Genomic DNA, 15298 nt, shown 5'->3' on the forward strand with positions numbered 1-15298 from the left:
TGGGTTTCTTCCTGTTGTTACAACTTTAGTCTTTGGACCGAGTGGAGTGAACGAGGGCATCACCCCGCATACTGTAAATTCTCCATCTACTAATGATTTGTTGTTACCTGTGGAACAGGTTATTGTGGACTCGGTTGATACGCATAAAACAACGTCTTCGTCTGCTGGTGGAATGTCTCATGAGGCGCAAGTTTCTACTGACTCAACAGATGTTCTTATACACTCTACACCACCTGGGAGTGTTGCTGAAGAATCACCACCTGGGAGTGGGGCTGAAGATACTGGTCATATACAACGTTCTGGTGTTGAAGCATGTTCTTCGCGTGACATCATGCCACCCACTCATATTGATCAGACTGCCCCTGGTCAAAACATTCATCCTATGGTTACACGTAGTAAGAATGGAATACGAAAACCCAAGGTGTTAAATGTGTCCTTGAGTGATAAGGAACCTACAACAATTTATAAGGCACTTCTTTACCCCCATTGGAAGGCTGTTGCACAGGCTGAATTCGATGCCTTGACTCGCAATGAAACCTGGACATTGGTCCCTCTTCCTAAGGGTAGGCGAGCTATGAGTTGTAAATGGCTTTTTAAAATTAAAAGAAACGCCGATGGCTCCATTGCACGCTACAAAGCTCGTCTCGTGGCTCAAAGGGTACTTGATCTCAGAAGGTTTTGATGTATCAAGATCAGATGCTTCCTTGTTCGTTTGCAGAACCAGTGCTGGTATGATTTATCTACTGGTCTATGTAGATGATATTATTTTAACAGGAAGTTGTGTGAGTGAAGTACAAACTGTTATAAACAAGATTCATGCAAAGTTTGCCTTGAAAGATCTTGGACTCCTTAAGTTCTTCCTGGGCATCGAAGTCCACTATGACTCGAATGGTTTAGTATTGAACCAACAAAAGTATGTGCTTGATTTGTTACAAAGGAGTGGATTTGCAACAGCTAAGGAGCTTCCTACTCCCATGATAACTCAGTGCAAACTCTCTGCAGTCAACGGAACACTTCTTGATGAAGTAGCTAACTACAGAAGTATTTTTGGTGCTCTCCAATATGTGGTGATCACTAGGCCAGACATTGCCTACGCTGTTAATCATGTCTGTCAGTTCATGCAGGCTCCTAGAGACTCACATTTCCAGGCAGTCAAAAGAATTCTACGTTACTTACAAGGCACATCAGACTATGGTCTGAGGTTTTCATCCTCGTCTCGACTATCATTGGTGGGCTTTGTTGATGCGAATTGGGGGGCTGATGTGGTTGACAGACGATCTACATCAGGATACTGCATCTATTTTGGTGGCAATCTAGTGTCCTGGAGTTCTCGCAAACAGCAGGTGGTTGCTCGATCCACTGCTGAAGCAACATATCGCAGTGTTGCCGCAGCTGCTTCAGAAATCATGTGGCTTATGTCTTTGTTCAAGGAGTTGCAGTGCTCACTTCATGGCAAACCAACCCTTTGGTGTGACAATACAAGCACGGTTGTTGTATGTTCTAATCCAATTCTCCATTCAAAATTCAAACATGTTGAGTTGGATTTATTCTTTGTTCGAGAAATTGTAGCAGTTGGCCGCTTACAGGTACAAGAGGTTCTAGCATATGAGCAGGTTGTTGATGCTCTCACTAAGTCACTATCTGCCCCGATGTTTATCCGTCATTGGCAGAAACTGTTGGTCACTCAGACTCTTAAGGATGGGTTTGCTTTGCTAACCAGCTTTTCCCAAAGTTTGAGTGATGATGATGAAGCTGAAACTGTGAATCACAAGGAGAATGTTAGTGTATATGAATTGCATGAAGAATGTTCATCAAAAGCCAAGGCTGGAAATGTGAATTGTATGAGGAATGTTAGTGTATAAATGTTAGTGAAGAGTTAGTTGTAACTAAAGTTGTTAAGAGTGTTGTTGCTAGTTAGTTAAAGAAGCTGTTGCTAGTTAGTTAAAGAAGTTGTTAGCTGGCGTTGTTAATCAGCTAGTATAAATGAGCTGGTTAACCTCCTATCGTGTATGCAAGATTATTGAAATGCAATACAGAAATTTCTTCTATCTTCTCCTTTATCTCTTTGTTACATTACAGTTAGAGTTATATCTCAACAGGTGTCACTTAAGTTATGTATCAGGTTTGATTCTTGGTAATTTATAGACCAAAAATGAAATAGATTAATTGAGAATTGAGGTCTTCCTAAAATCATTATATCTATTTTTTATATTTTTCTCTCAAGTTTATATCAAATTTTCAATAATTAATTTATTCTCTTCTAACAATTTGGGCTGATTATTCGAACTAACATTTATACTCATCTCCTATATGTTACAAAAGAAAATGGCATCATGTCATTTAACTTGTCACCATTTTTTATTTAAAAAGTACAACTTAATCTGATCAGGGATAATAAAAGTTTGAGAATTCTTGAAAATATATAAAAATAATTAAAAATCATAAATAATTAAAAATTATGTTTTGAATTTATATTTGTTTCTAAAATTATAATTATGCTCAAATTTTTAGACTGAAATTAATAAAATTTGAATTTTCAAGTATTTATAGGATTTTTGTATCTTTTGTTTTATTTAAATTATCTAATTTTAACGATGTTTAGTTTCCTTTTATTTTTTAATATACATGGTATCATTTCATTTTGTTAAATGTAGATAGTTCTATCATATGACCGTCTATTTTATGGTAAAGAACGACAACAAATGAGAGCGATGAAAAATGATATAAAAATCAAAATATTTTTAGTTGGACGTCACATAAAATGCCAACTTTCAAATATTCTCAGTTGAACTGAAAATGTTATAAAAAAATGTAAACTTTTTTATTGTCAACTGAAAATGTTATACAGAATGTAACATTTTCGAATGTCAACCAAAAATATTATAAAAAATATTTTTAATCGAAAATATTTTAAAATTTAATATTTTAAATTACGTCTAATAAAAAATGTTATGATTTTTATAAAATTTTTCGGTCGCACCTATCTTCCGCCTTAAATTAAATTATTTTTCTTTATATTCTCCCAAAAAATGCCATACGAAAACGAGTATGCAGAATAATAGTAAAGGGGTAAATCGGTAAAAGAATTGTATATGCACCAAATTGGTGACTAGGGATGGGCATGGGACCCGAACCCGACGGTTTCCTACCCGACCCGATCGGATCAAGTTGAATTCGAGTTTAGGGTAAAAATACTCGACCTGACCCAGTCCAGAAAAAATATAATTTTACCTTATATATTTAGGAATAATTATAATAATACACTTTACATATTATTTTTTTCAATTAAATCAATGTTTTTATTGAATAAAAATAATATTTTTTTTATTATTTCGAGTCGGGTTGGGTTCGGATTTTATTTAAAAAAATCGAGTCGGATTCGGGTCGGGTGGAGGGTATATATTATACGGGTCAGATCGGGTTTTGAGTGGATGAGTCATTATTTTCGGGTCAGATCAGGTAGACCAAAAATCCGACCAAACCCGACCCATGCCTATCCCTACTGGTGACTCAGATGCAGATGTAGTAATGTGAGGCAAATAAGATATTAAACCTATAATTTTTAGAGACATGAATTTCGTATTTTTCAATAATAACAGGGACCTAAGTTGTATTTACACCAAATAGTGATCCTAAACAAAATAAATTGAAATACCAGGCAAAATAAGTGTTGCGATATGCCTAGGTAATAGTACAGAGAAAAGGGAAAAACCAGAAGGTCCGGAACAACAGTGCACTGGAGCGGTTACTCCCTCCATTTTTACGTGGATTGGAAAAATCATAGAATAAAAGTGAATTTCGGTTTAATACTAGGATCTGGTGAAACCTATTTGATCCATTTGTTTGTGGGGAAGAAAAAGAATATGGTGGGATGAAGCGGTGGGCTAAGGAGGTAGGAGATGGCTAGAGAAGGAAGAGGACTGAATTGGGGTGGTCCGGGTCAGTGTTCGTATAAAAGAATCACTCTGATCGTTTTCTCCTTTAACATCGTTATTGTTCTCTATTGTCTTCATTCTCTCTATTCTTCTCTCTACATTTATTCCAACAAAGATGATGGCGGTGAGTTTCTCTAAGCTTTGCCTTCATTTTTTTGGAATTTTTCTCTTGATTTGTGTTTTTATTTTATATTTTATATTCTGTAGTTGTAAAACTTACACCAGATCATATAAGGAAAATGGAAAAATCACTTAGGATTCGAAGAGCCAATGAACCTATAGAGCTTATTAAATTGGTATGCAATTATGCTATTGTTTGTTCCTTTTTGTTTTTAATTTTCCCTCTGTTTGTTGTGGTAGTATTGAATGTTGATATCTGTAAATAAAGGTAAAGCGATTAAAGCCTGAACTTTGGGGTGGAGAATCAATGCCTGTAGCTAAGCTGCCACAAGCAGTTAAGAATAAGATAACCGAGGAGATACTGCAAAGATTGAGAAACTTGAGACCAAATGCTACTGCCAGCGAGCAGCAAGGTCGTTGTCCGCCTTAATATTCTTTTCATTTTTTCTCACTGTTTTGGTAATTTATCTTACTGTTTAAAGTGAACATGGTGCTGTGTTTCTGTTCATTCTTATTTGATAACAAGTGTTCTATTGTGGTATATTTATACATGGATTGAGCATTTATGTTTAGCATGAGTGGGTTGTATATTAAATGCAATAAAGACATTGCAATTTTAGTGCAGACAATATAGGTTTGAATTCTTTTGTTTTTGGGTACTTAGAGTATGACTACTGGAACATAAGATTCTTAGTGATCACATTCTTGATCTTTGCAAAGGCAAACGTGAATTTCTGATAATTATAAAGAAACCCATTTTGAAACATTGTTCCTGTCATCCTTGATGTGTGTTTTTGATGTTCTCATAAGCAGAGTACTTCAAAAGGAATTAATAAAAATAGGAGAGTTAAGTGCTTAACTATGCATAAGCTCTAGGATTCATGTTGTTTAATTTTGGCTGCTTTCGCCTCCTTTTTCATTTCTCCAAGCATTATAATATATTGATCTACTTCATCCGATAGGCTAGGACTGGATGCACTTTATAATGCAATCAATAGCCATAAATGGGATAGATCAATTCTCTAGTGTTTCTATGTTTAAGTTGCTTGAGTTTACGGCTATTCTCTAATTCTCAATTCATATATTTTCAATCACTGAAAAAGTGTATGATACTTTGAGATTCTTGATTGAATAAAAGTTTCAACATTCCGGTTAGGAGGATATATTTCTAACCAAAACTTGTTAAAGAAAAACAATGGTTTTTTGCTTGCATGTTTTTTTTCTAACTACCACTAACTTTAAAAAACCAAGGTCTAACTATAGATATAATCATTACGTAGCAGAATCTTTGCATGGTTGTTCTTGATGCTTTTGGAGAGTCACTTGTAGATGCACTTTTCTTCCATTTATTTTGGCCTATAAAGGGCCAACCTTTTATACTCTGCTTTTGGTTTTGACTTGTAACTTATATCTTAGACTCCTTAATGGTAACAGATACCCTTTTCAACCATTGGGTTAGAGTTACCGTTGAAGTGTTTGCTGTTCTTTTGAAGTTACAGATACCCTTTTGACAAGCATTATAATATATTGTGATTCTTGTTGAATGTTTGCTAGTTATTTTGTTGATTTTCATCTTGGGTTTACAGAAGCAGTCCAAACCTGGCGCCACAAGAAACTTAAAGAAGCCAAAATGTTAGCCGATGGAGGAAAGGGATTGAACTCAACTCTTCTGCAAGAGGAAGCAGGTAACTGATAATCCGAAAGGTGGTATATTTTGTTACTTTTAGTTAATTATCGAGATAAAAAGCTTTAACGATTTTTACTTGTCGCAGAACTTTAAACATAATATTTTGTAGGGAATTTAGTAAAAGTCTTGGAGTCGGATTGGGCTGCGCTGTCAGAAGAGATTGGCCTTTGGATACCCACTGCAATTGAGAATCAAGAACACAATGATAGGCCTGTGGGTGTGGAAGATACTGGTAATTGTTCAGTTTCTCCTGTTGATCAAAACCATGAATTTCTGTTGTCAATATCTACATTACTCTAACATGGGAGAGACTGTTGGAAAGGGATTGTATCCGATCCAACAAGGGTATGCTCAAGTTTTTTTTTTTGAAGTTTTTCTTTATTCATATAATTGGAGGATCATAGGTCAAAATAGCCTGCATATTATTAGTTAATATTATGATTAGAAATGGTTGTCAATGTGGTCTAATTCTCTTGTACAGAAGATAAAGAACAAATTTTAGCAGGGAGGCCTCTTCCACCAGAATGCAATCCTGAAATTCACACCGATTATGATGGTGATTGTGTTCAATGGGGTCTTTCAAACCTCCAAGAAAGTGCAGCTGATTGCTGCCAGGCTTGCCTAGATCAGGCGAAATCCGCGAAGCCAGATGAAAAGAAATGCAGCATATGGGTTTATTGTCCGTCCGAGTCCGGTTGCTATTCCCCAGATAAATATGAACACAAACACATGGTCTGCTGGCTGAAATACGTAAGTGTTCAATCCATTAAGTTACCATTTCTTGGCACATTTACATCCAACAGAAGTTTTTTGCAACTCAAAGCTAATAAAAAAAAACTGAATTGCAGTCAGAGAAGCCGTCTTTGAACTTTAAGGATCGATACTCTGAAGAATATAGAAATAGCCACCCGAATGTGCCTGTTTTCGTTCCTTGGGTATCTGGTGTCATAAGCATCTGAAGTCAATCCGAAATCTTGCTGTCGAATCTTCAGGATGCTCCATTTACATCTGATCAACCAGAAGTCAATTTTTTTTTATACCAGGAACAAGATGAGAATTTAAGAGACTTTTCTTTGTAGTTTAATCAATTCCATTGAGTAAAAACAATGGATTTTGTTGTTAGGGGTCACTTGAATGATTTCCTAAATAATTAGTTGACCATCTTAATTTGGTTCAAGAAAAACACTAAGCTGACACAAAATGTTTTTATTAAAACATTAATTCATTAACTTTCTGAAGGTAATTTACAACAACTACCTTAAATTATGAACAAGTAGCAAATGTACCAGCACCTGAGAGATCTGTGAAATGGCATGGTAGTTGGGTGGCTCGTTTGTTATTGGAAGATGGTAATCTTCTTTTTAAATGCAGTAAAAATGAAGATATTTCCTCATAAAAAATGGCTCTATCAGCTTTTGTAGTTTCTGTTGAGAGGAGGCAGGAGGACTGTAATGGAGTCTTGTGGCCAAGTGAATGGCTTTAGGCTGTTTTTCCTCATGCTCGATCGCTTGTTTTCTCATGAACTTGTCATTTTGACCTCCAGGAAGTTAATTCGACTTCCATGTTATTAAAGAAGCTGATTGCTGCAGGCATGCATTGGGAGTAGGTTGTGCAACTTAATTTCTTCGTCTTCATAAGAAACATATATATGCTTCAAGTCCTTAGGTTCTGTGAGGTAATAGATATGCATCTATTCATCATAACCTATTCTTTTCGCCCACAATCCATTCCTGCATCAATTTGCATTTCATTTTAGTCTTACACATTTGGTAATAAAAGAAAAATACAATGATCAAAACATTAGGCTAATCAATCCTTATTAGTTATTATATATACTCTTAATTGTTTTACTGAGGGAGGCTATCATCAAATGCTATGAATGAACTCGGTAATGTAAATTCTTCATTTGGGACATTTAAAAGGAAATTTACAAATACTATAAAACCTTAATTGACTATCAACAACATTAGTTTGGAACTTAGTTTTAGGTGTAAGGCTCACCCAAGAGTAAAGAGTTCCTGGAGCTTAAGCGTAAGGCGAAGACGTCCTCCTTTCATAGGCGAAACATACTTTTTATACTAACAAACCTATAAATTAATTATGGGCCACACCTATTATATATTGATTCACTCCAGAAGCTTGTAATCTCTTTCTCATACTCTACTCGTTCACCATTGCTTGCTCCCTCCTCAAAAATCAAGATCTATTTGTTTCCAAAGCATTTCAACAAAGTGTAGGGTTACATTATAATAAACTGACGATTGCACGTTCAAGAGTCAAGACACGTGGACATAGGATAGCTATAGATGGTTGCCACGTGGAATGATAATTCCTCCACACAACTCAACAAAAGAATATGAGAAGCACTTATCCCTAGATAAAAAGCGTCTATCCCTGCTCAATATCTTGTTCTCTACCCCTTTTATCAAAATTTGTCACGTATTGAATTATATTTGATTATTTTAATATTGAAAATCATTATTTAATTTAATTTTAAGATATATATATTAAGTTTATAATCAATTTAAAATCTCTATAGTATTCTAAATTATTGTAAAAAATAAATTTTAAAAGGAAAATATTATTTTATTTAAAAAAATTAATTAATTTCACTATTAAATAAATAAATTAAAAAACCCAATGATGTTATAAAAACAATGTGGTATGTTTTGGTGGAAAGGGCAGGATATTATAAATATCCTGACGGATGAACTTGTGTTGTAACGTTTATTTTTCAAAACGAAAATGGTTTTTATTTTTAAAGTGAAATAAATCTATATATTTGGAAAATTGAATAAATTTTAAAATCGGAGTCGTAATCGAATTTTGGGTTAGGTAGGTCGAGTACCTAAAGTATCTTAAAAATAATTTAAAAATTATTTTTAAAACAAACTTGATCTACATTTACCAGAAATTTATTTTTAAGTGATCGGAAGTCAGTTACGTGTGGGGAAGAGTAAGCACTCCTACAACGCCCAAAATTAGTATATAATCGCTTATACATCATCGTGATGGTGAAATTAAAAATACTAAAATCAAACATTATTTCACGAATTATTTCAATTCTCATTAATTAATTCGTTTTGAACCCAAAGAAATATTCCCTATTTTGAGAAGAGGCCACTGGATTTACACGTCCTCCAACGAGAATGCTTTCCCATCTACCTCTTCCCTATACGAGAATATTCCCCATTACTTATTTAGGATCTCATATTACGCACTAAGGGTGTGTTTGGTTGGGGGAATATGAGATTCTCATGGGAATGAAATCCACATTCCCCCGTTTGGTTAGCTCGGGATCCCATTCCTGGTAATGTAAGATTACCAATAGTGAATTTTTTGTATATTATCGGGAATGTCATTACCTCCATTTCCTTAGGTATTGTTGGATTACCGACGTTTTGGACTAAAATGCCCTTAATTTTTTTTCTTTCAAAAATATCATTCTTCTGTCATTGAATAATAAAAATTTTACGAAAGTTAAATTACAAATTTATCCTTAAACTATTTTAGATTTATAAAAAAAAATTATATGAAGTTCAGGGGTTAAAATAAAATTTTATCATTTCATTAAACCTTTTTATATTTTCAATTTTGTAATAAAAAATTATATAAATTTTATGAATTTTATTTTTTTTAAAGAAAATATATAAATATTTTCTAATTTGTTAAAAAACAAATATATAATAAGGACAATTTGGTCAAATATACATTCCAATAATCTTTTATTCCTTTAACCAAACACGGTAATCTTACATTCTTGTTAAGCCAACCAAACACAAAATACAACATTCCCAGTAATCTTATTCCCTGGTAATCTTACATTCCCACCGGTAATCTTACATTCCGTGAACCAAACGCACCCTAAAAATTAAAGTAACATATAAAAAATGAGCAAATACAAGATCATTATTAAAAGGTAATTATCATTCATTTTTTTATTAAGACATACTTGATTATTTTTAAAGTTCGCTTTCGTTCGAACATCATATTGAATCGTACTACATCGATAGGTTGTACTTTTCACATCCATTCTACAAAATTCATTCTTAAAAATTAATGCGAGTATTAAATAAGTGTAATGATAAGTATTATCGGATTTTAGGGGTATTCTAACATTTTTTAATAAAATATTTAAAAAGTTAACCATATTAATGCCCTAAAATAAACAAATGAATGCTAACATAAACTTTGATACAAGGTAAATATAATTAAAAGAGAAAATAACCTCAGTGACCAAAAATCTCAGATAATATACGATTTTGACCAACTTTTTTTGGATTTGCGAAAATGACCAACAAAATTGCAATGCGATCTCTAATTCGCATTGCGATCTCCACTATCGCAAATTCGCGTTGCATTTCGCGTTGCGATTTTTCATTTCGCGTTGCGATTTTCCAGTTCGCGTTGCGATAGTCTACAGTTGTCGTTGCGATTTTCCAAATTCGTTGCGAAAATTCGGTGTGATAGTTAAAAAAAATATTTTGTTTCTCTAAAAAGATAGTATCCGCGAGGACGTGTCGAAGACACGTATTACCACGACCACGACCACGACCCGACCCGACCCGACCCGATCCGACCCGATCCGAGACGAGAAGGACGGCGGCGGCGGCGGCGCGCGAGAGTCCCCCTTGTTCTCTATCACTCAACAAGGAAGTGAGAAAGCCAAGCCTTAAATACTATTCCCAATAATGTTTCCAATACTATGTGGGATTTGAGCATTACCAACACTTGTTCCCAATACTATGTGGGATTGAGCCTTAAATAGTGATATTATTTTTGAATGTTTTGCTTAAAATTGCAATAATCGCGATTGATTGTAGATTGACTTTTAATTATGACATATTTAATCGTATAATACTAATGCAATTGGTTGCTAATTCAGTTGTTTTAAGGTGCATGATTGTTAATTGTTTCCTGAATAATCACATTGTATTGGAAAAAAGTGTTGGTAATGCTCAATCCTACATAGTATTGGAAACACTATTGGGAATGGTATTTAAGGCTTGGCTTTCCCACTTCCTTGTTGAGTGATAGAGAACAAGGGGGACTCTCGAACGCCACCGCCGCCGCCGTCCGTCTCGGGTCGGGTCGTGGTCGTGGTCGTGGTCGTGGTAATACGTGTCTTCGACACGTCCGCGCAGATACTATCTTTTTAGAGAAAATTCTTAAGAAACAAAATCTTTTTTTCAAACTATCACAACGAATTTTCGCAACGAATTTGGAAAATCGCAAAGACAACTGTAGACTGTCGCAACAACAACTGTAGACTATTGCAACGCGAAATGGAAAATCGCAACGCGATTTTCAACTATCGCAACGCGAATTTGCGATAGTGGAGATCGCAATGCGAATTAGAGATCGCATTGCGATTTTGTTGGTCATTTTCGCAAATCCAAAAAAAGTTGGTCAAAATCGTATATTATCTAGAATTTTTGGTCACTGAGGTTATTTTCTCTAATTAAAATGGCTATATCAGAACTAAGGCAAAACCACGTGGATCTATTAGTAATAAACTATTTTTATTTTATATAATAAACGTGTAATTGGTTCCAAGGATGATCATTTAATAACCTAGAAGGATCTAAAGTGTAAATATTTTATTTCTTAGAGCATGGCAAATTAAGAACTAAAGTGTACTGAAACTAAAATTTAAGGGGTCAACTCAAATATTCAGCCAAAATAAACAAAACATGGATGATGACTAGAATATAAATGGAATAAAATAGAGTACTTGAAATGAACTAATTAAAGTATAGCATTTGGTGACCAAAATGTAAGGTTACAAAGCTACAGTGGCTACAAAAATAATTATCCCAATTGTTGAATGCGCATCATCTCTCCCTAAAAAACGACACCATTTTGGCACGAGAATAAAAGGCCAAAACATGGCTGAAAATGGCATCACTCCCTCATTTTGTTTCTTTCCTCTCTTTTTTCCCAAAATGAGAAATTTCATTTCTCTGACCTTTATCCTCATCGGGGGAAGCCAAGAGTACTCCGACTGTCGTGAAACCTTTCCAGCAAATTTGATGGAACTACCCTTGAAAGAGTTCGACATGATCCTAGGTATGGACTGGTTGTTTGAGCAAGATGTCAATTTGAAGTTCAAAGCCAGGCAGCTCAAGTTCAGGGAAGATGATGACACCAAATTAGTAATGAACAGTGGGAATTCAAGCCAGTCAAGGTTAGTGTCTACCATAAGAGCCCAACAGATGACCGAACAGGGTTGTGAGGCCTTCTTGGCTCATGGGGTTGATACCCAAATCTTAGTTCCATCATCTTTGGATATCCGAATAGTGCAAGATTTTCCCAACGTGTTTCTAGAGGAATTTTTGGGTTTGTCGCCCGATCGTGAGATAGAATTTGGCATTGAGGTAATTTCTGTCGTAGCCCTAGTGTCCATTCTCCTTATCCGCATGGCACCAACAAAATTAAAAAAGTTAAAAACTCAGATTCAGGAGTTACTAGAGAAAGGTTTCATCCGACTGAGTATTTCCCCTTGGAGAGCGTCGGTCCTGTTCATGAAGAAAAAGAACGGATCAATGAGGTTGTGCATCGACTACATACAATTAAACAAGTTGACCACCAAGAACCGTTACCCATTTTTGAGGATAAATGATCTCTTTAACCATTTTAGGGGAGCGTGTTTATTCTCCAAGATTGACTTGAGGTCAGGTATTATCAGTTGAAAGTCAAGGATATCGATATAGAGAATATAACTTTCAAGATAAGGTACGGTTATTACAAGTTCCTAGTGATGCTGTTTGGACTCACCAGTGCCCTGGCTGCATTCATGGACTTGATGAATTGATTTTTTTCAACCTTACTTGGATCAATTCGTAGTAGTGTTCAAGACGACATCCTAGTGTACTCTCACTCAGAAGATGAGCATGATCAATATCTTCGCATTGTTCTTCAGATCATTTGAGACCGTCAAATGTATACCAAGTTTAGGAAGTGTGAGTTCTGGCTCTCACAGGTAGCATTTCTTGGGCATATAGTGTCAGCGGATGGCAACAGAGTTGACTCTTAGAAGATTTGAGCAATAGTTGATTGGGAACTACCTAAGAATGTTTTAGAGGTACGAAGCTTCCTAGGTTTAGCCTGATATTATCGTCGTTTCATTCAGGGCTTTTTATGATAACTACCCCTTTGACTAAACTGCTTCAGAAATGAGTTTCCTTTTTTGTGGGATGAGAAACGACAGAAGTAATTCGACCAGTTAAAGACCATCCTAACTCAAGCCTAAGTTTTGACTCAATCGGAGTTAGGTAAGGACTTTATAGTTTTCAATGATGCCTCGTTGAATGACCTTGGATGCATCTTGATGCAAGAAGGAAAGGTGGTGGCCTATGCATCTCGTCAGATTAAACCCCATGAGCGTAATTATCCTACCCACGATTTTGAGCTAGCATCTATTGTGTTTGCCTTGAATATTTGACGACATTACTTGTTTGGTGAGAAATGTACATCTTCACGGATCACAAGAGTCTTAAGTATCTACTCACCCAGAAGGAGTTGAACCTAAGATAACATATATGGGTTGAACTACTCAAAGATTACGATCGTGTAATAGATTACCATCCGAGAAATGCCAATGTAGTAGTAGACACCTTCAGCAGAAAATTAATATTAGAGTTACGAGCCCTTCTGGCATGGTTAAGTTTATCCAGTGGCACTGGGTTGTTAGTTAAATTGTGAGTTGAACCATAATTGGTAAGTGAAGCCAAGAGATTGCATAGTTCATATGATTGGTTGAGAGCTCGTATTGAGCAAATATGTCAGGGGTCGGCTGTGCATTCTCGCAGATGCTTAGTTGTGTAGTAATATTCTCTAAGAGGCGTATTACATTCCACTCTAAGTGCATCCAGGCATTAATAAGATTTATCAGGAGCTTCGTCGATTGTTTTGGTGGCTGGGCATAAAAAGTGAAGTGTTTGAGTTCTTCACTAGATGTCTAGTGTGTCAACAGGTAAAGACGGAGCACCAGGTTCCTTCAGGTCCGCTTCATTCCATTTAGATTTCTTAGTGGGAATGGGACAAAGGGACCATATACCTTGTGACCGGGTTACCAATGACTAGACAGAGGAATAACGCAGTTTGGGTCACATCTGACCGTTTGTCCAAATCAGCTCACTTCCTCCCACTTAGGATGAATTACACCTTAGAAATTAACTCAGTTGTACATCTGAGAGATAGTGAAGTTGAATGGTGTACCCAATTCCATCATATTAGATAGAGATCCTCGCTTTACTTCCCTTTTCTAAAGAGCCCTTCATGAATCTTTAGGCACCAAACTAAATTTCAGCAGAACTTTCCATCTCGAGATAAATGGCTAGTCAAAACATGCTATTCAGATCTTGGAGGATATGCTTAGGTGCATTGTTATAGATTTTGAGGGAATTTGAGAAGACCACTTACCTTTGGTGGAGTTTTCTTATAATAATAATTTTTAGTCGAGCATTCAGATGGCCCCGTATGAGGATAAGATAGTAGGTCCAGACTTAATCATAGAGACAGAAGAGAAAATTTGGTTTGTTCAGAACCAATTAAAGGAAGCCTCAGATAGGAAGAGGTCTTACGTAAACTTGAAGAGTAAAAATGTGGAATTTGCAGTTGGGGACAAGGTATTCTTCAAGGTCTCTCATTGGAAGAAATTACTTCGCTTCGAGCACAAAGAAAAGTTAACTCAACGCTTTATAGGACCTTATGAGATGCTTGAGAGACTTAGACCAGTGGCCTAGAGATTAGCTTTGCCCACAGATTTGGAGTGCATTCATAATATGTTTCATTTATCTATGCTCAGAAGATATCGTTCCGATCCTTCTCATGCCATACCCCTAGAGCAAATCGATGTTAGTCCAGATATGACTTATTCAGAGAAGCCAGTTAGAATTCTAACAAGGGATGTGAGGGAATTAAGGAGTAAAAAGATTTCTTTGGTTAAGGTGCTATGGAGGAACTATGGTGTTGAGGAAGCGAATTGGGAAACCAAGGAGGATATGCAACTCCAATACCCTCACCTCTTCTTTCCATGTAAATTTCGAGGATGAAATTTTCTATTAGGAGTGGAGAGTTGTAATGCCTCGATTTCTAGGTTAGAAGTTTTGAGTTATTTACATTTTTGGGAGATTCCAGGCCTTAGAAACGTTTTAATCTTCCTCTAAGTTTTCCAATAACAATAGTAACTTATATGTTATTTTCATGTTAGTGAGAGAAGTTGGAGAAACCTTTCAAGCCAAGGGAAAGGAGAAGCTAGTACTTGGTTGAGTTTTTGGGGATTTTAGCAGCCTAAGGTTTCAAGGCAACTATCTCCTAACTCAATTCTACCACATGTAGCTCATTAGATGAGTTTTAGTTAGTTGTATGAGTTGTAGAACATGTTCATGGTAGATAGCATTAATAGATGTTTTAGTGTATTATAAATTCTCTTTATGACCCTTTTAATTATGCATAACACACTAATAACAATTGGGCACCTCAATGGGAAGTTTTGGGGCAAAAGTTGGCAACTTTCAAGGTCAAAACTAGGGATTTTTGAGTAGATGTATTA

At 35.7% G+C, this 15298-nt stretch overlaps 2 protein-coding genes across 2 annotated transcripts; both read left to right on the forward strand.

Annotated features, from left to right (window-relative positions):
- Positions 1 to 3703: 3703 nt before the first annotated feature.
- LOC120145863 lies at positions 3704 to 6879 on the forward strand. The gene is made up of 7 exons (XM_039159586.1): positions 3704 to 4059; positions 4143 to 4231; positions 4324 to 4468; positions 5642 to 5740; positions 5852 to 5974; positions 6224 to 6492; positions 6591 to 6879. Exons 1-7 carry the CDS (start codon positions 3900 to 3902, stop codon positions 6699 to 6701), a joined length of 996 nt encoding a protein of 331 aa, XP_039015517.1. The 5' UTR covers positions 3704 to 3899; the 3' UTR covers positions 6702 to 6879.
- Positions 6880 to 14213: 7334 nt separating this feature from the next.
- LOC120145931 lies at positions 14214 to 14798 on the forward strand. The gene is made up of 2 exons (XM_039159632.1): positions 14214 to 14428; positions 14552 to 14798. Exons 1-2 carry the CDS (start codon positions 14214 to 14216, stop codon positions 14796 to 14798), a joined length of 462 nt encoding a protein of 153 aa, XP_039015563.1.
- The last annotated feature ends 500 nt before the right edge of the window (positions 14799 to 15298 follow it).

The sequence above is a fragment of the Hibiscus syriacus genome, unplaced genomic scaffold (genome assembly GCF_006381635.1).
Source record: "Hibiscus syriacus cultivar Baekdansim isolate YM2019G1 unplaced genomic scaffold, ASM638163v2 tig00110895_pilon, whole genome shotgun sequence".
Classification (NCBI taxonomy): Eukaryota; Viridiplantae; Streptophyta; class Magnoliopsida; order Malvales; family Malvaceae; genus Hibiscus; species Hibiscus syriacus.

Coding starts and splice junctions, on each gene's coding strand:
- LOC120145931 (XM_039159632.1), top strand. CDS start 14,214: ATGGCCCCGTATGAGGATAAGATAGTAGGTCCAGACTTAATCATAGAG. Junction 14,429..14,551: donor CGCTTCGAGCACAAAGAAAA/GTTAACTCAACG, acceptor ATCTATGCTCAG/AAGATATCGTTCCGATCCTT.
- LOC120145863 (XM_039159586.1), top strand. CDS start 3,900: ATGGCTAGAGAAGGAAGAGGACTGAATTGGGGTGGTCCGGGTCAGTGT. Junction 4,060..4,142: donor TTCCAACAAAGATGATGGCG/GTGAGTTTCTCT, acceptor TATATTCTGTAG/TTGTAAAACTTACACCAGAT. Junction 4,469..5,641: donor TACTGCCAGCGAGCAGCAAG/GTCGTTGTCCGC, acceptor TTGGGTTTACAG/AAGCAGTCCAAACCTGGCGC.